Source organism: Pan troglodytes, chromosome 11, assembly GCF_028858775.2.
Source record: "Pan troglodytes isolate AG18354 chromosome 11, NHGRI_mPanTro3-v2.0_pri, whole genome shotgun sequence".
Lineage (NCBI taxonomy): Eukaryota > Metazoa > Chordata > Mammalia > Primates > Hominidae > Pan > Pan troglodytes.
Genome location: NC_072409.2, coordinates 61,036,644 through 61,064,244, shown reverse-complemented (window position 1 = coordinate 61,064,244; position 27,601 = coordinate 61,036,644). Strand labels below are relative to the sequence as shown.

General features: G+C 41.9%; 1 protein-coding gene and 1 long non-coding RNA gene across 28 annotated transcripts in view; one reads left to right on the top strand and one right to left on the bottom strand.

Moving 5' to 3' along the window:
* Positions 1–27,012, top strand: part of TRPM3 (transient receptor potential cation channel subfamily M member 3) — a 901,150-nt gene extending 874,138 nt beyond the window's left edge. For 19 of the 27 annotated variants that reach the window (XM_054658878.2, XM_054658880.2, XM_009456711.5 and 16 more), the window contains 4 exons: positions 2,755–2,905; positions 3,022–3,221; positions 6,391–6,523; positions 18,650–27,012. In XM_054658878.2, coding sequence (XP_054514853.1) covers positions 2,755–2,905; positions 3,022–3,221; positions 6,391–6,523; positions 18,650–20,102 — 1,937 coding nt within the window. In that variant the 3' untranslated portion in view covers positions 20,103–27,012. The remainder of the gene's footprint in view (positions 1–2,754; positions 2,906–3,021; positions 3,222–6,390; positions 6,524–18,649) is intronic. The other 8 variants (XM_054658886.2, XM_054658888.2, XM_054658884.2 and 5 more) reach the window with 1 other exon arrangement.
* LOC104007884 (uncharacterized) overlaps positions 1–27,601 on the bottom strand; it is a 194,025-nt gene that overhangs the window by 52,305 nt on the left and 114,119 nt on the right. The window lies entirely within an intron of this gene.

Below are 27,601 nucleotides of genomic sequence, written 5' to 3'. Positions count from 1 at the left end.
TGGGCACAGGGCCCAAGTGGAGGAAGTGTCTTCATGGCCTTCCCTCAATATAGGGTCAAAAAGAGCAAGATAAATGAGCTCTGCCTCTCACAAGTTTATTTTGTATTCTCTCAGAATAGTCAAGAAATGGAGATCAGGGAACACATTTGTAAAAATCATGTAAGTTCTCTAACTTAACCCCAAGCAGTTATTTCTGCTCTTTGTTGGTGTCTACACAGAGATCTGAGCAGGAGCCAGAGGAAAGGGCAGAATAGAGGAGTGACCAGCCTACCAGACTGTTAGGCTGGGAGGGAGTGGGTAGAGTAGGTGCGAGAAGCTTCGCAGAGGAGAGAAAAACAAAGCAATGGTTCCATGAGGCCTGTGGCCAAGTGGGTAGCAGAGACGCTGAAGTCTGGTTGAGTGTAAGAAGATTCCTTGCCAAGCTGAGGGCAGGATTTCTGGAAAGAACCTAAGAAAGGAGCTAATGACCCCTCAGAGCTAGGACTATGCATCGCAAGTAGGCCTGCGGAGGTGTGGGAAATGTCTATTAGTGTCCAACAACAAGATTGTGTCCCCATGATCTCCTGTATTTATGCAACATTCGTCCTGTACAGGTGCATATGGATGTGCTATGTGTATACACTGAGCCAGATGATGGGAAATCTTGAGGAGCAACCTTCCACCAGGAATCTTGTGTGGAATACAGACGAATAAACTGGCAATGGTGATACAGTGTGAGAGACCCCCAAAAGGGCAGGCAGAGGGTGCTCTGGGATTGTAAGGAAGATACCTACCCAAGTCCTTGCTGGATGGGGCAGCAAAGGAGCTGGGTGGGCTTTGGAAAGCCAGGTGAGCACTAAAGAGTGAGCAGGATTCACCCAGGTGAAGCATGGGAATGGGAGCAAGGTAGCAGAGGGGTCTTTTAGAAGCCAAGCAGCAGCATGGCTCAAAATCAGGAAGTAAGAGAGCACATGGCATTTCTAGGAACTGCAGGAAACTCAGTCCAGTTTGTGCTCAGAGGGAGAGGTGGGAGGTGGCAAGACACGGCCCAGGGCCAGGCACTCTCAGAGTTTGACTTCATGCTGAAGCCAGGGGGCCTTCGTTGCTGAGTTTTCCTTCTAAGGGTGGAAATGATCAGGACCTCTTACAGGGCTGTCTTGGGTGTTTAGTGCCACAACTGCAATAATAAAAAAAAGATTCTTGCTCCTCAAAAATGCCTGATTCTGCATCCAGTCATCTTGGCAGGCAGAACTAAAGGAAGCACTTTGGTCCCTTTTCTTAGCCATAAAAACCAGGTCTTGGTGTCCTAATGTTATTAAAATCCTCATAGGCTGAGAAGATGCATTTTGGGCCTCAGAGCATGTCAAAAATTACATAATTTTTCCAGCCTAATTCTAGCTCAGTGGGCTCAACTTTCATGGCAATTGAGAATTACCTAGAAAGTTTTAAAAGAAATGCTGATGCCTGGGGCACCCTCAGGGATTCTGATTCAATTGTCTGGAGCCAAGCTGGGCATTGGTATTTTTTAGAGCTCGCCAGGTGATCCCCAGGGCAGCCAGGGTTGAGAATCACTGTAGAATGTGCAGCCTAGCAACGGAAACTCTTGAGAAAGGAATGGACGCCTCTTGCCAAGTACTCCAGCCGAGTAGATTCTGGGTCAACTTTTCAAATCTTCCTGGCCGATCATCAAAGCAGCCTGTGGCAACTGCTGAGACCTCTTGGTGCTCCTCCCACTCCCCCCAACCGCCTTTTACAGGTAGATGCAAAGAGCCTTGTTCTAAAGCCATTATAGGGGGCTGGAGAGGAGGGCTACCTCACCCATGCCTGGCACCTCACGGCATCATCTGGCTTCCTGAGCCACATTGTCTGTGCAGCACTAAGAAGCTTTGTCAGGGATTTTTTTCTTTCTTGCATTTACCCGGAAATTCCAAGCAGGCCTCATTAGCACATTACTCACACACAGCCAATCCCACATATCACCTTCCTCCTCACCCCCACGTCCAGGCTTTTTTTTTTCCCCCATTTGCCCATTTATCCACTGCAGTTAGGTTTTGTTTCCTGTGCCCTGAAAAGCACACTTTTGGAATGGAAATGCTGCTGGAAGAACAGGTGTGGCTATGAGCTCCATGATCACGGCCCATCACCCCTCATTGCCCTCCTAATGAAATCCCATCCATCAGGAGCAGAGAGCAACAAGCCCTCTAAATACTTCCCAAGGCACTGCCCTGTGTTGTTCCTTCTGTACTGAGACAGCAAATCGTTAGCTGGAGCTCCCAGGTTGTTTCTTGCAGCAATTAACAGCTGCCCTGTTGTTAATTCCCGATCAATAGTCCCGAGATGCTGCTGCTCTTACAGCTGTCAGGTTGACAGCCTCTACAGCACATTTTGAAAGTAACTTGCCAGTGGTGGGACTTTCTTCTCCCTGGGCACACCCAAGAAAACTTCTCAATCAGGCTTCAGAAGAGCACCAAGTGCCCCTCACCCAGTGTAGGGGCCTAGCGGCAGGGTGAGCAAGCAGGTGGCTCCACCCCCCTCTTCTGGTCAGGTGATAACTTGGGGAGACTGTGGAACCGAGGCCCCCCACCACCAGAGTAGCAGCCCCTTGAGATATTCGTGAAGCTCTCATTTTTCAATTTTGGCTTGTTTGGAACTTCTTTCTGTTTGAGATGGCTATGTATTTCTTCCATCTAAAACCCTCATACAAATCCATCTTTTTATTTTTTTTCTAACTCAAATAGCCAGTTTCTCATTTCTTGTGTGTGTTGCTCCCTCCAGCTCCCTGTGGACAGAATGAGACCCGAGAGGATGGTAAAATAATCCAGCTGCCTCCCTGCAAGACAGGAGCTTGGATCGTGCCGGCCATCATGGCCTGCTACCTCTTAGTGGCAAACATCTTGCTGGTCAACCTCCTCATTGCTGTCTTTAAGTAAGTGGGTCCTTTGGAGCACGTGGGATGGATGAGGACAGCAGGGGTGAAGGGGAGTCGATGCTTCAGAAAACAGTGGGTTTTTCTCACTTGATTCTCTTTGGTCTCTATTTTAGCAATACATTTTTTGAAGTAAAATCGATATCCAACCAAGTCTGGAAGTTTCAGAGGTATCAGCTCATCATGACTTTCCATGAAAGGCCAGTTCTGCCCCCACCACTGATCATCTTCAGCCACATGACCATGATATTCCAGCACCTGTGCTGCCGATGGAGGAAACACGAGAGCGACCCAGATGAAAGGGACTACGGCCTGAGTAAGCTTCAAGCGACAGCCGAGCTGCCACAAATCAGAAATCCCTACCACTTCCTATAGGCAATCATGCAGAATCGCATGCCCACCTAGTTCCTCCTGCCTTTTGCAGGCTGCAGACAGCTCTGAAGGCTTGGAGAGCATTGGGGGATGAGGGAGTTGACTTGAATGAGAAATAATGTCAGAAAGAAGATGGTAGAGGCTGAAATTGAGCACTCTTAGCCTCATGTCTTTCTTAGAGAGATACAGTCAGTCTCCAGCAGGGCTATTTTAGAAGCTTCATAAGTTCTAAGTTTCTTGCTTTCCAGAGATCTCAACCCAAAATACATCAATGATATTAATATGCCACCCAAGGCTACATTATATATAATTTAAGCAATAACTTCTGGACCTATAATTTTTTCTGATCTTAAACATTTTCCTAAACCTTAGGGGTTGTGCCTAGATTGCCTCATGAGAAGACCAGCCCTGCTTTCTGTTACTCGGAGGACAAAACAGAAGACCCTTCACCATCCACCTTCCAGCCCAGTGTTTCTAAAAGGAGGTTCTATTAGCATTGAGGCAGAACAATTCCTTGTTGTGTAGGATTGTGCCACACACTGCAGGAGGTTTGGCATATCCAGCCTCCACACATTAAATACTGGTGACTCCCACAGATTCCTAAATACCCTTTGGGTACCACGCTCCATTAAGAACCACTGGGAATCCAATCCCATACCAGCAAGCTCCTACGGTTTCTCAAAGTGTGTCAAACAGGCCACCTACATCAAATCTACTGAACAAGAGCCTCTGGGATTATAGCCCAGGAGTCTACTTCCCTCTGTGTGGTCACCAGTATATCTAAGGTTTGAAACCAAAACGATTTGGTCAACAGCTTCTCTAAATCTGAAGCTCTTAACACCCTCCCTGACCTTGCAATGCCCAACTTCTTTCTAGACATTTACATTAGAGAGACCTGGGAATTCCAGAATTCACTGCTTCCATCTGAAACACAAATTTAAGCAAAGAGAAAAGTTGGAGGGGTCGGGGTGGATGACCTATGAAATAAACCCTAAGCTTCTCGACTCAGGAACTCTAGCCAATGTGGAGGAGCATGGGATACAAAATCAGGGGCAGCGGGATGCTCTAATGAATGATAGCCTGCAGTGGATAACATGCTGAGGGCTAGCTCAGAGTCCCAAAATAATTTACAAAAAAGCATGAGTCATTTGTGGTAGAAGAGGAACCTCACTTATCCAGAGAGCTTAGGAAGGTGGTGTTTGTAAATACAATGCAGGAAGTAGGATGGTCCAGAGATCCATTTCCTTTCCAGTGCCCACCCCCTCAAAGAAGGCCAGAGAACCTGAACAAGCCAGACATTGGGCTAGATGGGAGCCAGCTCCATGCAGTTGCTGTTCAGGGTTTTCTTGTTGTTATCACCAATGGTAGCAACGAAAGCATTGCCAGGTCACTGGATGCTCAGAAGGGAGGAACAGCCATGTCTGCTTTCTCAGAGAAGAAAGATTTTAGTGCTGTGGCTGGGTGGAAAAGGGTGAAGGTCAGAGACAAGGGCCCTGCATTGTATGAATCAGTCGGGGAAACTGAACTTTTCACTATCCATCTGTAGCCTTAATTAAAAGAACCCAGGGCACTGCCAAGTTCTGGCAGAGGCTCAGACAAAACACTGAAATGTACAATTTAATTTTTATTGTTAAAATTTGACATGTTAATGGAGTTTTAAAAAATAGTATTTTATTTTTGTTAAAAAGGCGTTACATATAGCCAAAGAAGTTAAATGAAGTGCCAGCAGAATAAGTGTTAAATATACTCCTTTGAGTCTCAAATATAGCAATAGCATAGCAGCAATAGCAATCGTCTGTGCTTTGAGGGCCTCTCTAAACTGCCTCTTTTCTTTCCCCTCCCTCGAGACTAATGCTCTGTGTAATTTCATGAGTGAATCTCAAGTGTCCCCTGTGATACAGGTCTTCCTCACCTCAGGAAGCCTCCCATATTTGACAAGAGCAGTCTAATTTCTGGTATTTTCTTTTCTCTCACCTGCTTTTACATTCATACTTTCCATGCCCCAGGCAAATTCAGGCTAATGTCCCAAAGCAAGCAAGAGCCACCTCAGCAAACTAAATCCCTGAGGGTCCAAAATCCAGGGCTCCAAATATTTGGGACAATCCCTATCACATCTCGAGGGCATGGGATTAGAAGAATGTCTTGTCCCATTTAAGAACTGGCAAAGCAGTTCTCTCCCCATAACCCTGATTCATAAACTACTTAAAGGTTCAATTTTCCACTGGGCTCTTTCTACTGCTATATCAGTTATGAATCCATTTACCTTCTATTAACAGAAACCAGGCTAACAATAATGCAAATAAATAAGGCTTTATTTTTCTCACTTAACAAAAAATGAAGAGCCCAGAGCTCAACAATGGCTCATTGAAGTCAAAGATCCAGATTCCTTCTATTTTTTAGGCTCAGCTATTCCTTTTGTGCTTTCTTGTTTCATGGTCACAAAATAGATGCCTCACCTCCAGTCATCACATTCATGTTCCAGGCAGGAAAAAGAGGAGAAGGTGAAAAACTGTAGAAAGAAGCAACCACATGTCTATATTTTATCAGGAAAGTAAAATCTCTTCCCAAGACACCACTCCTCCCTGCAGCAGACTTCTTTTGTTTCTTGGCCCCAACTGGGTCCTCGTGGTTGCTGCTAGCTTCAAGGGAAACTGGAAATGTTTGTGTTGGGTTTCTAAGCTCAGTAGCAGGTAAGGGAAAAAGGAGAATGAGGTTGCAAAAGGGCTTTTAGTAAGGCCAATCAACAATGTCTCTCTGCCACACCCCCAGCCCAGAAGTTTTTGAGCTTTTAAGATACTCTAGGCTCTGAATAGCTTCCCTTTCCTTGATTTAGCTTTTTCCCTGGCCTCACAACTTGCCTAATTCTACTCAGCTCCTGCAGTAAACCAGATATGCTCAGGTGAACTTCAGAGACCCATAATAAATTTCATGTTCAGAAAGAAGACAGTGATGCAAGTTGCCTAATTGGATTTGGATTTCATTTGAGACTTAGCAAGGAATCTAGGCCCCTTTTCCCACCTAGATTTATACTGAGAATGTCACTAGGCCCACAAATCAGACACCATCGCTTTTACTTCTCTCCCTCAAGGCTTCCTTTTTTTTTCCCCCCACAGAACTCTTCATAACCGATGATGAGCTCAAGAAAGTACATGACTTTGAAGAGCAATGCATAGAAGAATACTTCAGAGAAAAGGATGATCGGTTCAACTCATCTAATGATGAGAGGATACGGGTGACTTCAGAAAGGTGTGTTCTGTGGACACCTGCCTCCTGCAGATGTGTTGTGCCAAGGCATGCTTTATCCATCGAATTTATTCACACGGTCACAAAACAGAGATCTTTTGTGTTTGTTTTTATTGTCTGAGAAATCATGGAGCTTATGAGAGAACAGAACATTGCCCAAAGTATCTATAGATCAAAATCCCAGACTTACAGATCCTAGACTTCTCTAGCAGGCAGTAGCAGCTGTCCTCCCAGACAGAAGAGGATTTTGAGTGCAGGACAGGCCTGAGGTTGCTGGCTCAGATCAGAAATTGGGAAGTTCTGTTCCAGGCAAAAACCAAATGAGACTCAACCTGACTCTAGGCTCTCCATTAGTTTATGTTTTGTGTAGACTATTGAATGTCTTTTCCAGAGGAGTTGAACAGCCCTAGTGCCTGCCTTATATGGGTGCCCAACACCTTCTGAACAAATGACAGTAACAGAGTTGTAAATTAGCTAAAATAATAATTAGGATTTTTCCCCAGAATTGTTGTGTTTTTCCTTTTTATAGAACAAGATGAAAGCAAAAAAATAATAATAAAAGCAGATTTTTCTACTGAATGGTTATATACATTTAGATCTCATTGGCCAAATAGTATAGCCAGCAGGGCTATAAGAAAAATCTTCAGTCTGAAGGATACACTTCAGCATATTAAAAAGAGAGAGAGAGAGAGAGCATGCGCAAGATCTTCAAATAAAGAGAATTATTTAAACCTAGTAAGTCTAGTTTTATGAAAATACACTGACATTTTCTTATTTTTCTTATTTTGCTGTAGACTAATAGAAACTTCATTCCAGGCTGGCACATTCAGAACCTAGCATTTGGGAACCACTGTTCCGAAGGACACCCAGAATATTACGAAACATAGGTGTAACTTTAAATTTTAAGCATTTGCAATAGAAAGATGGCAGAAGCAAATTAGAAATAGTGTAGAAAGGCCTAACATATTGACGACTTTAGTCAGAATGACTCAGGCTTTTAAGATTCAAGGCAGTCACCTCCAGTTTTTATGAAATGACATTTTGTCTGCTCATTCACTTCAGACTTCTCCAGTGGCTCTGTAGGAATTACCTAAATGGTATATTTTGTCTCTGGCCCTTTATTTCTTTGAAGAATTCAGTCTATGTAAGTAGGTATATACACATATGCCATTAAGTGATAGTATCCATCGGTACTCAGCCAATACTAATAAAGTTTAAAGCCATGCACAGATTTTATACACATCTGTTGCTGCAAAATAGACCATTTTATGATGATATAATGTAAAGCAATTTTCTGGCAAACAGAAGAAGAAACTAAAAGTCTGAAGATATTTCTCATTCTGAGACCTTGAGAAAGCTATTTATTAATGGACATATAACCATGTGGTTCCCCGGAAATTGTTCTATGTGGACACATTACCCATTGCTCAGACATGTTTACAAAGCATTTGTCTACAGGCCTTTGAAATGCTTTTTAAATTCAGAAAAGCCATAGACCTGGAGGGAAAGAGAGGTAGGGAAAAAAGAGTGTTAAGATGCAAGGAAGGCTTTGCCTCCCTGAGGAACTAGAACGAAGAGGTGCAGGCACCAGCACACGTCAATAAATTGTGACCATTTCACTAATTCTTTCTGAAAAGAAACAAAAAGAAACTATAGTACATCCACTTGAGCCTCTGGCCCCATGCCTGCAAACCCTTTAAGAATACTCCTTCCCCAAGGCCCTGTTCCTTTCTGGGTGATTACAGAGCTCCATCCTCAAAGAGGATGGCCAAGGTGAGCAACTCTCAGAAGTCCAGGACAGAATGTAGACCCACCTTCCCTGTGTCCTAGGCTTTAGACTGACCTTCTGGAGTAACAGGGGCCTGAAAGACCAAGATGACCTCAAGACCAAGCCCAGGTGCCAGAGAAACAAACCTAAGCCAGGCTTCATTCTGCTGCTTCTGTTTGTGTGGGTTTTGGAATTTAAATGCTGTTGTTGTCATTGTTGTTGGGTTTTTTTTTTTTTTTTGCATTTGTAAGTGAACCAAAGATAATGTCTCTCAACACCGAAATTGCACTCGCAAAACAGAAACACCATGGGATGCACAAGGGAACAGAGATTAACCAAGGGAAGAGTAGATCCATATTACCAATCTCAAACATCTTCTAGAACATGTCCTTTCTGAGTGGAGTGGCAGGTGAAATCACCTGTCTTATTTACATTTGATTGAGCAAGAGAAAGGGATAGAGACATATACACATATGTATGTATATACACACATTTGGAAAGGTATATATGGTTAAATTTACCTAAATTAGCTGTGTATATTCTATACAGTGTGTAGAATATTATATAATTTTACATTCATATTAGATAACCCCAATAACAGAGATCTGAAATCAACAACATTAAGAGATGCCTTTTTGTCCTACTAAAAGACTTAGGAAAAGGAGTTTCTTTACAGAGTGAGATTCATACTCCTCCTCCTGCCACTGCCCTAAAACACAAGTTATTTATACACGTTGTATTTGCGTGAGTCTTCTTAGAAATACAAAGATACCCCCATAATTATCCATTTAAATGGATCATTATTCAATCACACTTTTGCATCACAGTGGTATGTAAAGAGCTAAATACAATATTCAGGAGATCATTAACACCTCATAGGAACCTGATTCTGAAAAATCCTTGTCTTTCCCTTTTATATAGCAATGACCCTGATGCATCTAGAGCAATACAATTCTAGAATATAATGCACCAGTAGAGTAACCAATGCCCTCTGCTTTATTTGGGACAATATCTAACTAATGATAATTATACTCAAATAACCAAGCTTTTCATCTGTTATGCAACATTGGTGACTGGCTTTTTTTTTTTTTTTTTCGATGAGGAGTTGTGGACTCTTGGCTGAAGATAACCAATTCTTGAAGCCTGTTCTATCAAATGTTGTGCTCACTATCTTTTTATGAGTTCAGTTCTGTTTCAACATGTGAATACCAGGCTTTCACCATTGCCAGGCAGTAAGCCACGCACTAAGGATCCACAAGGCAGGCCTCAGTCCTCAGGAAACATGCAGCCTCATTGAGCTTTTGTGTGCATCCCAGCAGGGATGACCAGAAACATCCAACCCAGTGGTTCTCAGTCTTTAACAGGTCTCAAAATCATCTGGAGGGCTTGTTACAACACAGGTTGCTGGGTAGCCCCCTTCCTACCCCTAGAGTTTCTGATTCACTAGATCTGCAGTAAGGCCTGAAAATTGCACTTCTAAAATGTTTCCAGATGATACTGATGTTAATGTTGATGCTGCTTGTCTGGGAACCATACTTTAATAACCACTGATGAAAACCAATGGACAGCTTTAAGTCCAAACTTGGCAGAGGATGGTGCTGAATTATTCACTGTGGAGCATATAAAATCCTGGCATCTTACATTTGGAAAATGTTCTGGAAGTCACTGAGTACAGATTGCTTGTACCCAAAGCAGTTGTTTCCTCCACACACCTGATCAATGTCGACTTAACAAACATGTTCTGAGCAACTGGCATGAGCAAGGCCTGCATAGGAGGAGGGGATATAGGAACTCTACTTTGAAAGAATGCATTCTCTGGTTACACCCAACTTTGATTTGAACACCTCCTGGAAAAGAGAAGAAACTGCCTATGCTACCAGTCTTAGGAATGAATACAGGAAAAGACTTTTCCCTCTGAAAATTAAGGCCGGGTGCAGTGGTTCACACCTGTAACCCCAGCACTTTGGGAGGCTGAGGTAGGCAGATTACCTGAGTTCAGGTGTTCGAGACCAGCCTGGCCACCATGGTGAAACCCCATCTCTACTGAAAACACAAAAATTAGTCAGGCATGGTGGCAGGCACCTGTAATCCCAGCTACTTGTGGGAGCTAAGGCAGGAAAATCGCTTGAACCCGGGAGGTGGAGGCTGCAGTGAGCAGAGATCGTACCACTGCGCTCTAGCCTGGACGACAGAGCGAGACTCCACCTCAAAAAAAAAAAAAAAAAAAGAAAGAAAATTAAAATTCTTTTCTCTCTGAAATAATATTTTGCATATTTGAAGATCACTGTCATCTCCCCACTGTGCTGTGTCTTTTCCAAAGTAAATATCCCAAGATCATTTAATTGCTTATCCTGCTTTCCAGCAGATCATCTACTACCCTGCTCACTTTCTCAGTATGCACTTTAAATTGTCAACATCCTTTAAACGTGGTGCCTAAGTTAAACTCAATTCCCTGTGTTGTTAGAGCCTAGATTTAATTCCTTTATCCATTCATTTACTTTTTTTGAGCACCTACTATGTACTTGACTAGTACATATAGAGTAGGACAAGGAGTTCTCTCCACGGTATAATGGAAAGAACACAGTATAATGTGCATAATATAGTATAACAAAATTTTAATACTAATTCTGCAATAACTAGCTATGTGACCTTGAGCAATTTACTTAACTCCTCTTGAGCAATTTACTTAACCCTTCTTAACCTATGTCCCCATTCATAAAATGGAGTATTAAGACCTGACTATAGAGTATTAAAAGTTATTGAGGGGCATATATGAGGTATTATGCTTTCAATAAATGGTGATGATTATTATTTTTGACCTACACATTAGGTATGCTATAAGATTATATTACTAGTCTTAGCAACCAAATAACATCTTTGGTTCAGAGTACACTTTCAATGAATTAAACCAGGGCTTTTTTACATGAACTGACTCAATATCCTCAAACTTCTTCTTGTGAAATGTTTGTTCTAACCTAGAATCAAGACTTAGTATTCATTACTATAAAATTTTTCTTTTTCCCCCCTTTAGATCATTATTTCAGCACCTCGAGTAATTTTGGATCCTGATTTTTTCATCTAGTATATTAATTTTTCATCCTATGCATTTTAGGCCATCGTTTGTTTGATAACCACACTTACTATATCTTAGACATGGTTCCCCAAAATGTTCACAAGCACAGATCAGGTGAACTAAGTCAGAGGACCACTGCATGACTCCAAAAAATGTCTTTCGTGACATCAGCTCATTGCTCTACCATCTCTCCTTTGGTTAATTAGCCAGCTAAGTATTCACATTTCTCCAGGTGGCCCCGCATGTCAATCTCCTGGCTAAAACCACAATGTACATCACAGATATTGATCATCTATATCAATATATTGGTCTTGATTATCAGAAAAGGGGCAAGATTAATAATGATCTCATGCAGTCTCCTGTTAACTAACCTTATCTTTTTTAAGCAATCAAAAAATACCATCTGTTTAATTACCTACTACTGAGCCATTTTATAATGCTGCCCAGAATTTGTGTCAAATTTACATAATTTCTAGAATCTAGAAATTTTAAATATCAGGAAAAGCTTTTTTCTATCTCCAATTTTCTGGCATTTCTTTTTATTTCCCATTGGTTCTTAAGGGTTACCTACATTTTCTGGTGATCACAGTAGGGAGTTCTTTTCAGGTTCCTTTAACCCATTGAAAGCATACTTCAAAAAACGGTGGCTTGTGGGCGGCATCTGCCCACACAGGGCTGTTTTGCTGGACTTGCAGTGATTGTTAAAATTCATCCTGAATATGTCTTTGGACTTGGCATGCTCTCCACTGCCACAGAGTGAGTCCCTGCGTTGATTGTCTGACATCCTGCCTGCTTTACCTACACACTTGATCTGCCTGCCTATAGGCATTTAATTCCCAGACTCTTGATGAAAGCATCCAGATCATCCACCATCACCCCACCTACCAGGCTTCACTTGTCAGAAGTTTGAGGTTTGAATTTTCTCCTTGATGGCAACATTTAAGCAAATGCAAGGATTTAGCAGTATTCCTAGTGTCATCTTTTAATCTAGTATTCTTTCCCAAGGCAGTAAGTTTTTTGCCCTTTTTCATTTTACCTAGATCCAAAAAGTGATAGAAACATAGCTATTACTAGTATATTCAAAGCCAGGCAAAGAAAGACAAACATCACATGTTCTCACTTATTTGTGGGATCTAAAAATCAAATCAATTAAGTTCATGGACATAAAGAGTAGAAGGATGGTTACCAGAGGCTGGGAAGGGTAGTCGGGGATTTGAGAGGGGATGAGAATGGTTAATGGGTACAAAAAAAATAGAAAGAATGAATAAGATCTGCTGTTTGATAGCACAATAGGGTGACTATAGTCAGTAATAACTTCATTGTATATTTTTAAATAAAGAATGTAAATGGATTGTTTGTAACTCAAAGGATAAATGATTGAGAGGATAGTTACCTCATTCTCCATGATGTGCTTATTTCACATTGCTTGCCTGTGTCAAAACATCTCATGTACTCCATAAATATATACACCTACTATGTACCCACAAAATTAAGTAAAAAAAAGTCAGAAAAAAATAGTATGTTCAACTTATAATTTTTCATAACAATGGCAGAGAGAAATGACTTAGGATATATAAAATTCCTAAGTAATATTTTTTTTAATCAGTGTAAGCCAAAAAGCTGAGCTTCATCCACCTCCCACCGTATCTTTTTCCAAAGCTGATCTTTGGTCTCTCCATTAACTGAGTTAAGTTTAAACTTGTTTCTCTTTTTCTCGCCAGAGTTAATGAGAAGGATAATTAACCCAAAGGGAAGGGTAGGTGACCCCAAAGGACTTAATAATTCATAGATTAGATATCAGTCTGTGGATAAGCAAGAGTTTGCTTTAGCTATTCTGCATCATTGCCTTTGATTTGAAACCTGTTTACCCTTTTCCAACAGGATTGAGTTCATGCAATACGGGATTGCTTTTGCCCTCATCCTACATGCACCCCACTGCCAGCACTCAGGGAATGTCTGAAATTTAGAATAGGCATGGCCTGCCAATACTCTGTTATTTTACCACATTTCCTTTCACCACATTTTGAGGTTATCAGAAAAGAAGATAAAGTTCCATAAAATAGCATAACAATTCTTAAGAAATTGCATGTGGAAGCCAAAATGTTCTGTGCCACCAGAATCTTCTTTTGAATGCTGTTTTCCTTATCTCACTGGCTGAAGAGGCTAGTCATCATCTTACTGGGGTTTTGCACCCACCCATTGGGCCTTCTCTCATGGGTCACCCAACAGCTTTCCAGCACTCCATTGTGTCCCTGCTCTGATCACCACTTGAGTTATTCAGAAATGAGCCATTCGAGGTCTGGAGATATGAAAGAGGGAAATTTCAATAAAGAGTTCCTCTCATAGCATCTCTTCCTCTCTGCAGTGCCTCTTTTTTTCTTAGTCACTGTAGGAGTCTGTCTCCTTAAATTATCCATAAATTTTTTATCATCCATATATATCTCCATTTTTATCCCACAAATTCTTTGATCAGAATCAGTTCTCAGTGACTACAATCATGACTCAAAACTCTTGGTATATACCTCAGGCCTGTTTATATCTGTGACACCTGCCCATTTACATTGAACTTTGTTTTGTTTGAGATAGGGTCTCACTATATCACCCAGGCTGGAGTACAATGGCGCCATCTGGGCTCACCACAGCCTCAGTCTCCTGGGCTCAAGTGATCCTCCTACCTCAGCCTCCCGAGTAGCTGGGACCACAGACATGTACCAGCACACCCAGCTAATTTTTTATTTTTGTAGAAACCATGTCTCCTCATGTTGCCCAGGCTGGTCTGAAACTCTTGGGCTTGAGTGATCCATCTGCCTTGGCCTCCCAAAGTCCTGGGATTACAGATGTGAGCCACTGTACCCAGCCTCAAAAAAATTTTTTTAAAGATTAAAGGAAGGCCAGGTGCAGTGGCTCATGCCTGTAATCCCAGCACTTTGGGAGGCTGAGGCAGGCGGATCACCTGAGGTCAGGAGTTCAAGACCAGCCTGACCAACATGGAGAAACCCCATCTCTACTAAAGATACAAAATTAGCCTTGCATGGTGATGCATGCCTTTAATCCCAGCTACTCAGGAGACTGAGGCAGGAGAATTGCTTGAACCCAGGAGGCAGAGGTTGGGGTGAGCCGAGATCGCACCACTCCACTCCAGCCTGGGCAACAAGAGTGAAACTCCATCTCAAAAAAAAAAAAAAAAAGATTAAAGGAACCAGTCTAGTTATGAAACAAACATAGGTAACCTTGACTCTAGGACTTTTTATTTCTTTTATAGCCCCTATATTAAACCCCTATCAGCTAGGTCCATGACCTAAGTGATCACACATTTCATGGTAAGTTTGTTAAACACACCCAGCATTCTGGGAGAAAATGGAGAAAACAGTCCATTATTGTTTTAGTCAAGTCTTAGATTTCAGCCCATCTCAGAGCCCATAGGACAGTTAAGGTTTGACAAGAATAGTTGCTTGGCCCTATTCCAACAGGCCTCCCTCCCCTGGTTCCATGCCCTGCAGCCATCCTTCTTCACTCTTGGGGCTCTCACCACGTACCTTCTCTCTTTCCCTGAAGATACTCTTCCTCCTGTACCTTCTCTGCTTTCCTCTCATCTCCTTGGGCTACTACTCACTTTATGTGTCCAGTTTACTGCCTACGTCCAGGCAACCAGGTTCTGATTCTGGACCAATGCTGAGTGCAGTGACTCCTGCCTGTGAAAATCCCAGCACTTTGGGAGGCTGAGGCGGGCGATCGATCACTTGAGATCAGGAGTTTGAGACCAGCCTAGGCAACATGGTGAAACCCTGTCTCTACAAAAAGTACAAAAATTAGCTGGGTGTTGTGGTGCATGCCTGTGGTTCCAGCTACTCAGGAGGCTACAGTGGAGGATTGCCTGAGCCCCGGGAGGTCAAGACTACAGTGAACCATGATCGTGCCACTGCACGCCAGCCTGGGTGACAGAGTGAGACCCTGTCTCAGGAAAAAATAAAATAAAAATAAATACTAAATAACAGGAGGCAGGATCTCCCTATGTTGTCCAGGCTGTCTGTAGTGCTGGGGCACAGTCATAGCTCACTGCACTCTCAAACTCCAGGGCTCAAGCCATCCTTCCACCTCAGCCTCTTGAGTAGCTGGGGCTATAGGGACACATGGCTTTTTAGGTCCTGACTCTTCTGTTACGTGTTTTTGGTGCATCAGCTCTGCCTCTCACCTACAAATTTTCTCTATAGTGTTGGATCCTGGGGCTGAAGGTCAGGGGTGGGATGTGGACAGAGAGGACCCCACAGCACAGGCCATGGCAAGGAGATACTTCACAGCACTCAGACCAGTGACTACAGTTAGGTCAAAACAACAACTTCATCTCTGTCAGTACCAACATTGTACACACTGGGCTCCAGAGAGAGAGGGAGAAGGAGAAATAAACCTACCCTGCCTCTTATTACTCTCCTAGCACTAGAGAGCTAGTGAGACCCAATACCTAAAGTATGTTAAGCAAAACATCTCGTGCTACAGAAATGCATGATCTATCCTCCTCTGGACTTCAATGAACAAGTACTTTATACACTTAACAAAGTTTATGGCCAAGTGCAGTGGCTCATGCCTGTAATACCAGCACTTTGGGAGGCCGAGGCGGGAGGACTGCTTGAGCCCAAGAGTTCAAGACCAGCCTGAGCGATATAGTGGACCCCAGCTCTATAAAAAATGTTTCAAAAAATTAGCTGGGCATGGTGGTGCTCACCTATAGTCCCAGCTACTTGGGAGTCTGAAGCAGGAGGATCACTTGTGCCCAGGAGGTTAAGGTTGCAGTGAGCCATGTTTGCACCACTGCCTTCCAGCCTGGGTGACAGAGTGAAATCTTGTCTCAAACATAAATAAAGAAATAAATATAACAGATTGCATTGTAAAAAATTTAACTACAGTACTTGCAAAATCAAACTCCATAGGCTAGATAGTGAAAAAGTAATTCCAAGTCTATGAGACACACAAACTTGTTATTGTAAGTAATTTTGTTTCTTGGGCTATGTTTATAGGACAGAATGAAGTGAAAGAGGGAAAAGCTGTATTTTCCTTCTGAATTAGCTGTGTCAGCTGAGTGCATGGCGTTGAGTTTGCCAGATACAGAATAGCTCAATGTACAGGTCTTCTGGGAATACACCTGGGGATGGTGGCAGAGTGTGCCTGGCCCCTGAGATGCATTGGGTTGGTTATGGGGCAGCAGGAGGGAGCAAAAAAAAAAAAATGACAAGCAGGGCTCTTGAGGGCAGGCTGGGACCTTTGGCTGGGCGAAGGGAAGCTGAAAGATAAAAGCAGAGTCGGGGTGGGGGGTCCTGAGAGAGGCAGAAATATGCCCCAAGGCAGGGGAGTCACACCCCCATGCTCCTGGCCAGCAGGAGAGGAGGTTTTTAAGAAGTCTATAGGTCTCCCAGAGATCCACATGCCTCTTGTATTATATAACCTGCTTCTGGCATTGAAGTGTATGTGCTTCCCTAATAGAAGTGTTGCTGTCATTAAAACCTCACCACCACCCCCACAGACTGCAGGGGCCCAGCCTAATTCCCACATTCACTGTGAAGCATATTCTGTAACCATGGTCTCCCTGCAGCAAGTGCCTTAGGAATCAGCAGTCAAATGATTTACTTTGCATATTGGAAGGATTGGAAAAAGTAACTTTAATCCTCTTCAGCAAAGTTGTGCATGGGTCTCATTTAAATTCACCAAAAGGTTTGTCTTTGGACATTTAAAAGTGAAAGTTTGAGCTCAAATTGTAACTTGGCTTTGGTTTGTCCTTTCCAAGTTAATTTGAGCAAGTGAAAAATAAGGTATGATTTTATTTTTAATATGTGGCCTCTGTCTTAAATGGCCAGGCAGACTGAGTGACAATTGAAATCAAGTTCGTAAATGTCATTGACCCATTTGTTGACACCTGGCAGGTATTAGGTTGGCCACATAGAAATGAAAACAGGAATATGAGACAAACCATGCCCCTAAGAATTTCCAGGGTTCACACCTGTGATCCCAGCACTTTGGGAGGCTGAGGCACGAGAAGCACTTGAGCCCAGGAGTTCAAGACAAGCCTGGGCAACACAGCAAGCCCCTGTCTCTACAAAAAATTTAAAAAACAGCTAGCATGGTAGCATCCACCTATAGTCCCAGCTACTAGAGAGGCTGAGCCAGGAGGATCGCTTGAGTCTGGGAGGTTGAGGCTGCAGTGAGCCATGATCACACCATTGCACTTCAGCCTAAGTAACAGAGTGAGACCTTGTCTCAAACAAACTAACAAAAGGCAGGGCATGGTGGCTTACGCCTGTAATCCCAACACTTTGGGAGGCCAAGGCAGGAGGATCACTTGAGCCCAGGAGTTTGAGACCAGCCTGGGCAACAAAGTGAGACCCCCCCATCTCTAAAAAAGTTAATTTAATTTAATTTTAAAAAGAAAAGAATTTCCAATGGGAGGATAGAGAGTTCTAGCAATAACTGTAATATAAGGCATCTGTGATCAGCTAACCAGAGAGGGAGAGACAGAGAGAGGAGTAGAAGAATTGACTTATTGACAGATACTCCAATGTTTACAACAAATTGCTTTATGCAATCTTGGTTAAATTCTTAATTTTTGCTTTTCCTTTATGAATGAAAGGATTGGATTAGATTAGATCAATCCTGGATGCCTCAGTAACTGGGCCATATTAATTCCTTTGGAGACACAACATTCTAAAAAGATTATCATGAATAACAAAAATTATTGTATAAATGCAAAATAAAAATAACCCCCATCCATGGAATACTCATTTTACATGTGTATTGCAATAAAAATAGCATGATTCTAAAATTTCATTGCAAAATTCTGGGTAAAATCCTCAAAATGCAACATTCTCATTTTGTGGGGGACCCTGAGAAGCCAACAACTGGATGCTTAGTCAGGTCATTGCACCCTGCCCCAAGCCACAGCTAGGCCATGGTGGACTTGGCCCCACTCTACTTCAATAAGAACTGTTCCATTTTAGTGCCTTTTTATCAGGACTGTGCATTCCATTTCATTGAGGGAAAAGGGGATTGATAGCTAAAACAATAAAAAATCATTGGATTAGATAATCTCTAAAGCCTCTTCTAGCTCAAAAAGATTTGAATTCTGTGATTCTTTCACAGCATCAATGTCATTCTCTCCTCCCCAACCCCTCTCAACACCTGTAACTTGTCTTCCATTGAAGGTACCAAGGTCAGGCACAGCTGTGATCCCTTTATCCTTGCTCTCTAAAGCCCCAGCAAAGGAACTAGGCCGAGTGACTCTCATTCTCTCTTCCTCGCGCAGGGTGGAGAACATGTCTATGCGGCTGGAGGAAGTCAACGAGAGAGAGCACTCCATGAAGGCTTCACTCCAGACCGTGGACATCCGGCTGGCGCAGCTGGAAGACCTTATTGGGCGCATGGCCACGGCCCTGGAGCGCCTGACAGGTCTGGAGCGGGCCGAGTCCAACAAAATCCGCTCGAGGACCTCGTCAGACTGCACGGACGCAGCCTACATTGTCCGTCAGAGCAGCTTCAACAGCCAGGAAGGGAACACCTTCAAGCTCCAAGAGAGTATAGACCCTGCAGGTGAGGAGACCATGTCCCCAACTTCTCCAACCTTAATGCCCCGTATGCGAAGCCATTCTTTCTATTCGGTCAATATGAAAGACAAAGGTGGTATAGAAAAGTTGGAAAGTATTTTTAAAGAAAGGTCCCTGAGCCTACACCGGGCTACTAGTTCCCACTCTGTAGCAAAAGAACCCAAAGCTCCTGCAGCCCCTGCCAACACCTTGGCCATTGTTCCTGATTCCAGAAGACCATCATCGTGTATAGACATCTATGTCTCTGCTATGGATGAGCTCCACTGTGATATAGACCCTCTGGACAATTCCGTGAACATCCTTGGGCTGGGCGAGCCAAGCTTTTCAACTCCAGTACCTTCCACAGCCCCTTCAAGTAGTGCCTATGCAACACTTGCACCCACAGACAGACCTCCAAGCCGGAGCATTGATTTCGAGGACATCACCTCCATGGACACTAGATCTTTTTCTTCAGACTACACCCACCTCCCAGAATGCCAAAACCCCTGGGACTCAGAGCCTCCGATGTACCACACCATTGAGCGTTCCAAAAGTAGCCGCTACCTAGCCACCACACCCTTTCTTCTAGAAGAGGCTCCCATTGTGAAATCTCATAGCTTTATGTTTTCCCCCTCAAGGAGTTATTATGCCAACTTTGGGGTGCCTGTAAAAACAGCAGAATACACAAGTATTACAGACTGTATTGACACAAGGTGTGTCAATGCCCCTCAAGCAATTGCGGACAGAGCTGCCTTCCCTGGAGGTCTTGGAGACAAAGTGGAGGACTTAACTTGCTGCCATCCAGAGCGAGAAGCAGAACTGAGTCACCCCAGCTCTGACAGTGAGGAGAATGAGGCCAAAGGCCGCAGAGCCACCATTGCAATATCCTCCCAGGAGGGTGATAACTCAGAGAGAACCCTGTCCAACAACATCACTGTTCCCAAGATAGAGCGCGCCAACAGCTACTCGGCAGAGGAGCCAAGTGCGCCATATGCACACACCAGGAAGAGCTTCTCCATCAGTGACAAACTCGACAGGCAGCGGAACACAGCAAGCCTGCGAAATCCCTTCCAGAGAAGCAAGTCCTCCAAGCCGGAGGGCCGAGGGGACAGCCTGTCCATGAGGAGACTGTCCAGAACATCGGCTTTCCAAAGCTTTGAAAGCAAGCACAACTAAACCTTCTTAATATCCGCCACAGAAGGCTCAAGAATCCAGCCCTAAAATTCTCTCCAACTCCAGTTGTTCCCCTTTCCTTGAATCATACCTGCTTTATTCTTAGCTGAGCAAAACAAGCAATGCTTTGGGAGGTGTTAACTCAAAGGTGACTTCTGGGCCACAGATCAAGAAAGCATTTGATCTGACCCAGTGCCAGACACAGGGGATTTAAGGCATGTTCACACTTGCTGGGCAGGGAGGGGGAAGAGAGGGAGAAGGAAGGGTTAGAGATGAATGTGTATCCGCAGTCACAGCAGAAAGCCATGAGAGCAGGGGAAACAAGGGGCTTCGAGCACGCTCCATGCCAGGAGGCATCTGTTGATTTCTGACCATTATCAAGAGTTGTAGGATGCAGGGCTAAATTGCAAAATAAAATAAAATAGCCAGCGTACACAATGAGATATTCTAAACTTCCATTCTGTTTTCTTTTCACATTGGCTCCATCACTGGTGACTGATGAAGAGCATCCTCTTTATTCAGTATAAGCCGGCAGCAAGCAGTTCTACCTAACGTCCCACATCCTTCTCATGCCAACACTTCTGTAATTGATCATTATAAAGAAAAAACAAGGTAACAGTCATAGTTCACCTGTCTCTTATCTATTCACTTCTGGTGCCACAACTGTTTATCCTTTTTTGAAGAAAATAAGGGAACAGAAATGCCTTTTTGTATTGCAATCGAAATGAAAGAAGAGTTGATGTTAAAAAAACAAAAGTCAAGTGATTTATTATATACAGTGGGCGTTCAAGTCTAGTCGAGCAAGCTCAGGAGAATGTAATTAAATAATTTTATATTTTTTAATTTATTTTGTATCTCACCTGTCATAGATGAATTCATTCACTGAATATGTAATATTGAACTTAAAAAAAAAAAAAAGAACAGTGGACAGAACTAGCCTGAAATTGCCATGTGGGATGTTCTGTTCTCACCGTTCATGTCGTGTGTTGTGCTGCTGTGTGACCGTCATCATTTGCATGGCTCCACCACGTCCTCCTGAACACCTCCCAAGACGTAACTGCCAATTTTTCACACCACTCATCACATGACCATTTTGTATATGAATATATGGTTATATGTGGATATTTTCATACCTAGAGTTTTGCCATCTAATCTGAGCTCAGCATAAATTTAATTGGAGTTTTTCAAGGGCTGGTATCTTTTCTATGGAAATGTTCCAAAGTACTTTTTAAGGAAGTTTCAAAACTATAAATAACCTTAGATTTGACTGGGAGTTTGGTATCAACCCAAAGCCATCAGTTGCAAGCATACCATGAATATTTTTCTTATAGACAGAGCTATAAAAAAAGATACAGTAGACCAAAATAGAAAGCAAATAAACCATATAAAGAGTTCTATAGTATATGCCACTTATACACATGTATATGCATTTATGCAGAGACACATATTTATATATAAAATAAATGGACATAAAGAGCTTTCTTAAGAGGCTTGGACTTTTCTATCACCTTGAAGTATAATCAAGATTTTTTTTAATATACAAGAAGTTCCATTGAAAGAGTTCATTATACTATTAGACCAAATGTTGAAATTATGAATTTTTAAAATTCCTATGACTTTTCCTCATATCAAACTAGAGTTGTCAAAATGACTCACTGCTCGCCTTCTGCCCTTTTTTGTCTGAAATCACTCACTATCAGGACATCTTATTTATTCTGGCTTTTCCTAAACAAAGTTTTTACACCACATACAATCTGAATAGACACGCAACTTTAAACCAGCTAGTGTTACAGACTCTAAAGTAGAGGCATAATCTTCTAGATCAGAATCTGGATTGGAAGTGGGATAAAGAAATCTTGACCCCAAATCTTTGGATTCCTATTTGGCTCATTAACGTTTAAAAAAGAATAAAGCCTTTAAGGAAAACAATCTATTGTTCCTGGCCTGAGATACTACCTGGTTCTTTTGTTTAATTATAATTGAAAACACCAAGTTTTACTTTATTTTGTGAAATCAAGTAAATACATGGCCTTTAAATATAAGATAAAAAAACAAAATAAAAACTCTTCTGAATAAGCATTTCAGGTATAAAAAGTGTGATGAGGTCACATATGTAAAGAATTAAACAATTCCTTTTTCACTCCTTGGCATTTAGGTGAATTGCTAACAAACACCCAGACTCCCTTATTTACAGCTGTTCTAGAAACACTTAACATTTTATTGGGCCCCACACTGGCTATTTCCCTCTCAGCAAACATGCACTGGGTCTGAGAATAAATCAGTCGTTCTTAAACTTCCTTGAGTCATGAATCCCTATGAGGATCTGATGATAACTCTAGGCTCTCTCTCCAGAAAGAAAAAAAAAATGTACATAATGCAAAGTTGCAATATAACTTGAAAGGGTTCATGAGCCCCTGGTTCTATACTGATTATGAGGGAAAGGAACCATGTTTGCTCGTAGTTAATGCAGTTGTAATAGGCACTTTACATTTGAGACCATCTCTCTGTGATTCTCAGGAAGGCCAAATCTCAGCACCAGAGTTTGAACAAAGATTTTGTTATTTTTGTTCTTTAAATTAGATGTTGCCAATTTAATGCACTTACATCCTAACATGTTGATGATTTTAAGTATCAAGCACAATCACAATGCTGAAGTCTCCCTGAAGGGTCTATAGAGGAATCCAAGAAGGAGGTGAAAACATTATTCATTGACATCAAACACCTCCAAGGCCTCATTCTGGGCCAGATTGGAAGTGAGGGAAAGAAATTTTCAGCGCAAGTGTTTCCATTCATCGTGATTTCAGAGAGAAAAGGATAGGAACTGGGAAACGAAATACTCAACAGTCCTGATCTTGCAATTACCTGATTCTTTTGTTGTGCATGAAAATTAAGTTCTAACGTCTGTGAAACGTGTGAAATATATAAGCCAAACTTAAATGACTGTAGACACAAACTGTGTAACTTCCATGAGCCATTTCCTTCCTGTGCACATGTATGTGTGTTATTTTTCAGTCCATTTCCTTCCATTTCTGGGTTCTCTGTGCAGCAATGTGGCATTGATTCTGTGGCCTTGTGCAGTCAGCTTATGCTCAGCCCATTGATTCCACCACATCCCTGATCGAGGGGACGTTAATTACCTGTCTTTGTGAATTAAGCAGTTTATGAGCAGCTAGTTACTGAGGACCGTAAATAAAGTCATAGAGAGCTCAAGGAAGTAATAGCTTCGGTTTAATCATCTGCTCCAAAGGTGCCAATTTTTACATACTACTATATGTAATGATTTGTTCTAAATTGCTTGTTCCTTTTGAAAAAAAATTTAAGGATGTTTTATGAAAATGACCATGGAGGTCTCCTGTTTAACCAATATACTTTATATTTATAGTTAGAGGGCCCCTCCTTGATAGATTTGAATGAGGAGCTGGAAAGCTTGGGTACAATTTTCATGACTAGTTTGTATTATCTCTGCAAGCCAAAAGGTGTATTAGCAGTCAGAATACAGCACTTTACAGAAATGGATTTTTTAAATGTATAAGTTTCAAGGTCTAGGATATTATTTAGCACTTTGAAAGTTCCCCTTTTAAAATATATATATAAGAATAATCAAATGAGAAAAATGTACTCATAAAAACACAAAATGTGTTTCTTCTGAATGTTTCAAATGTATTCTAAAATATGGTTTCTATAGATAATATTATGGTAGATAACTGGATAGTACTTTTTTACTTTCTGAGTCTGTACAGTCTAATCTTCCTGAATGTTTGGGCTGTTTAATTTCTTTAAAGATGATAAATATTATCCGGTCATCCATCATGCTCTATCTATAGGCTATACCATTCATATGTTGGGCAATGCTGTATTATAAAACACATGTAAACATGTATGTAACCCATGTTTAACCCAGCCTAGTTGTAGCATGTGGTTGTATTAATGAACGTTACAGGAGAGCTTTATAATCATTTATAAATCTGTAACATTCAATAAAGAAACACATGTTGCAATGATTAATTATGTTCCCAATTCCATGTTATTTAGCATCTTTGTGAACTGGGCATTTTTGTTCCTGATCTGCTTGATGCTTTTCATGTTCCTGCAGACCACTGTAAAATATGTGTGTAAGCTGATGTATATCCTCTAATGAGTCCTGCGAGCTGTGGTAGGCAAGTTGTGATTTTGTGAAAGATGAACAGGCATGTTATGCAAAAGACTATATGACAAATGAACTTAAAATGATATTTTAAACTCCAGTTGAATTAGCTGTTTACATCTGCCAACCCCATGCAGAAGCAGTGTACAGTATTTTATAAATATGTTCATTTAGTAACACTATGTTGTTTCTAGATAAAGTGATACTAGTGTGTAGGTGGTTATATATTTGGCCTAGATATTGCATTATAACTCACTATCCTTTAACAATAACAATGTGACTTAAATGAAGTAATCTCTCTCCAAACCTGGTCTTAATTTTGTGTCAACAAAATGCATGCACTGCTTTATGCATTTCTTTTGACTTTTCTAAGGCACTTAACATTTTACTATTGCCTGCTGTGACGCTTAAGCCAGTTAGGAATTCACTCAAACAGTTGGGCTTCTTACTATGGGGATTATGTTCAGTTTTGAAAAATTAAAAACAAAAAAAAAGTAACCAAGGGATTTTTAAATCTTTTTTTTAAGCACTGAACAAATAATATGAAATAAAGTATTAACTGCAGGTTGTATAGCCATGGGACCCAGAGGTGTCAAGCCAACACCTCTTGGGTCTGCCAAGGTCTAGGTGTTGTGCATCTGTGATATATGCAAGACACATTTCTGATTCTTCAGAGCTACTGGGTGCAAATTGCTAAGCCGGAGATGAGAGCGAAAAGTCCATTTGTGATAGTGCAGAAGTGCGCAGATCGCTGTGAATGTGTGATCCAATGATATGACAAGAGACCTCCCTCCTTGTCTTGTGGCTTCTTCACCTTGGGGGTGAGCCTAGCCTGGGGGTGGGAGGCGTGTGTTTGGGTGTCTGATGAAGCACTGGGTGGTTCTAAAGAGTTTACTCTTTTAGAAAATCATCATTACTAGAAGCCATTCAACATCTGTTAAAGAGAGGAGCCAATTTGCACAGTTTTGAAAATGACTGCTCCTAAAATGAGTAGACAAAACTTTCCTCTCAGCCTGCATTGACCTAAGCTTTCTCTTCTTTTTACAAGTTGGATATTCTGTCTCTCAGATTGGAGTCAACCAAAAGAAAGGCTGGTTCCAATTAAGGAAAAGCAATTTTTTTCTTTTAATTCCTCTCAGAAGGTAGTTGTGTTACCTTTTCTCTGATGATTTCCTTGCACTCATCACTGCTAATGAAAGCAACGTGACTGTTTCTACAGGTCATCTAAGAGAGGATTTTGGTGACCAGGTAATCCAGATGGCAATAAGAATGAGGTGAATTTTCCCTTCCTTACCTTACCTAGTCTACCAGCCTCCTTAAACCTGCAGGCCCTTGTGCGTTTGCACAATGTTTGTGTGCTGGAAACTGAAAAGACATGTGTATGGCTAGAAGTCCATAGGCTTTGTAAAGTGTGTCAGTGCCAATCAGGACCCATGCCTTCCTCTGGAGGAGACAGGTGGCTGAGGCCTATGGGGCAAAGAGGGAAATTCAGCCTTGTGCCTGGATGTGCGGCTTTCTTTCTCCCCTCTTCTTGCTTCTCTTCTCTTAGTCTAAGACTAGCTGCTTTTTCACCAGACCAACAGACCCTTGCCCCCATTACCTTTATACCTTGTTGACCCTGGCTCAGTAAGCTGAAACAGCGGCCGCTTGGAAAAAGGCAAACATTTAGACTTTGTCCCAGGCCTGATCTTCCCACCAACTTAGCCTCCTCCTGCCTCTACCCCGGCTGGTGTTCACATTGACCTCGTCCAATTTTTGCCTCTCTAAATCTCAAGAGTCCTACACATCTTCACCACAGCTTCCCACACATCATTAAAACCAGCCATCTGCACATAGACTGAGAGGCTGCAAATTCAAACACATGGAGGGGCCAGATCCAGAAAACACAAATGTGTGAACTGGACTGGTGAAAGTCAACAGAAGTAGGGTTTGTAAGTAAGGCATGACAGAATACACATCCCACCACAAACACCTTCAAATTCAGCTTTCCAAACACTGTCCTAGCCAAACAAACATGTCTGCCAGCAGCATTCAGTCCCAAAGGCAATAGTTTGGGACCTCTGATTTAGAGCCAACAGGATCAGATTCTTGATAGTGACTTGGTGAGTGTACACACAAAATACACTGAGAACCGAGAGGGGGGAAAAGAAACTCGCCTTATTCAGAGTTACTCTTGTTCTGAATGATATATGCATGTATATTTGTTAGCCACATAATTCTAAACTTGAACACAGTCTTTGTGAGAGAGATTCAGAAGAAGAGTACCATAGCATGGTATGAAGACTTACCTGCTTCCTGTCACTACTGCGTCTGACCTGAGTTTATATTGCTGCTACCGCTGTGTAAAAACAGTACGTGCAGTATACTGTACTCATAGCCATTTCATAATATAGGACCTAGACTCTCATTTGTAAACGTTCTAACCCTAGTTTATAATGGGGGAAATTATTCAGATATCATTTTTAAATGAATTCCTACAAATACAATGGTTTTAAAATTGGGTTTGCTGAATATATATACATCTTTTCCTTCTTTGTGTATGGATAGACCACGGTATGCATATCTATTGACACTATAAATATATATAAATCCTTAGAAGAATTGTTCTTTTTTAAAGGTCTATTATTGGATTCACAATGCACTTTGAGTTTGATTGTTTAGATATACAATTCAGAGCAGAAGTTGGCAGATACCATGGGAAAAACTTTCTGAAATTTCTGTAACAAATGTTTTGCAATAAAAAAAAAAACTCAGTAGTTTAAAACATGACTTGGACTTCTTTGTGCACTTATTTGCTGCCATCTAATCTTCACCATCCTCATCCTAAGAACTTTTGGAGTAGAGATAATTGCCTAGGGCTCCACAAATTACTTGTTCCGGTGAGCAGAAGTTGCAAACTGGTAGCCTGTGGGTCATATCTAACCAGTAGGAAAAGGGTATCATTGGCCAGCAATTTTTTTTTTTTTTAATTTGGAACATTTAAAAATTGAGCCTGGGCACAGTGGCTTACTCCTGTACTCCCTGCACTTTGGGAGTCCAGGGTGGGAAAATCCCTTGAGATAAGGAGTTCGAGACCAGCCTGGCCAACACGGTGAAACCCCATCTCTATTAAAAATACAAAAATTAGCCGGGTATGGTGGCACATGCCTGTAGTCCCAGCTACTCTGGAGGCTGAGATGGGAGGATTGCTTGGGCCCAGGAGGTCGAGGCTGCAATGAGCCAAGATGGCACCACTGCACTCCAGCCTGCCTAGGCAACAGGTTGAGACTCTGACTCAAAAGTAAATAAATAAATAAATAAATAATTGACAGATTTCACATCTAATTCCAGATTTCTAGCTTCTTTTAAAAAACCTGAA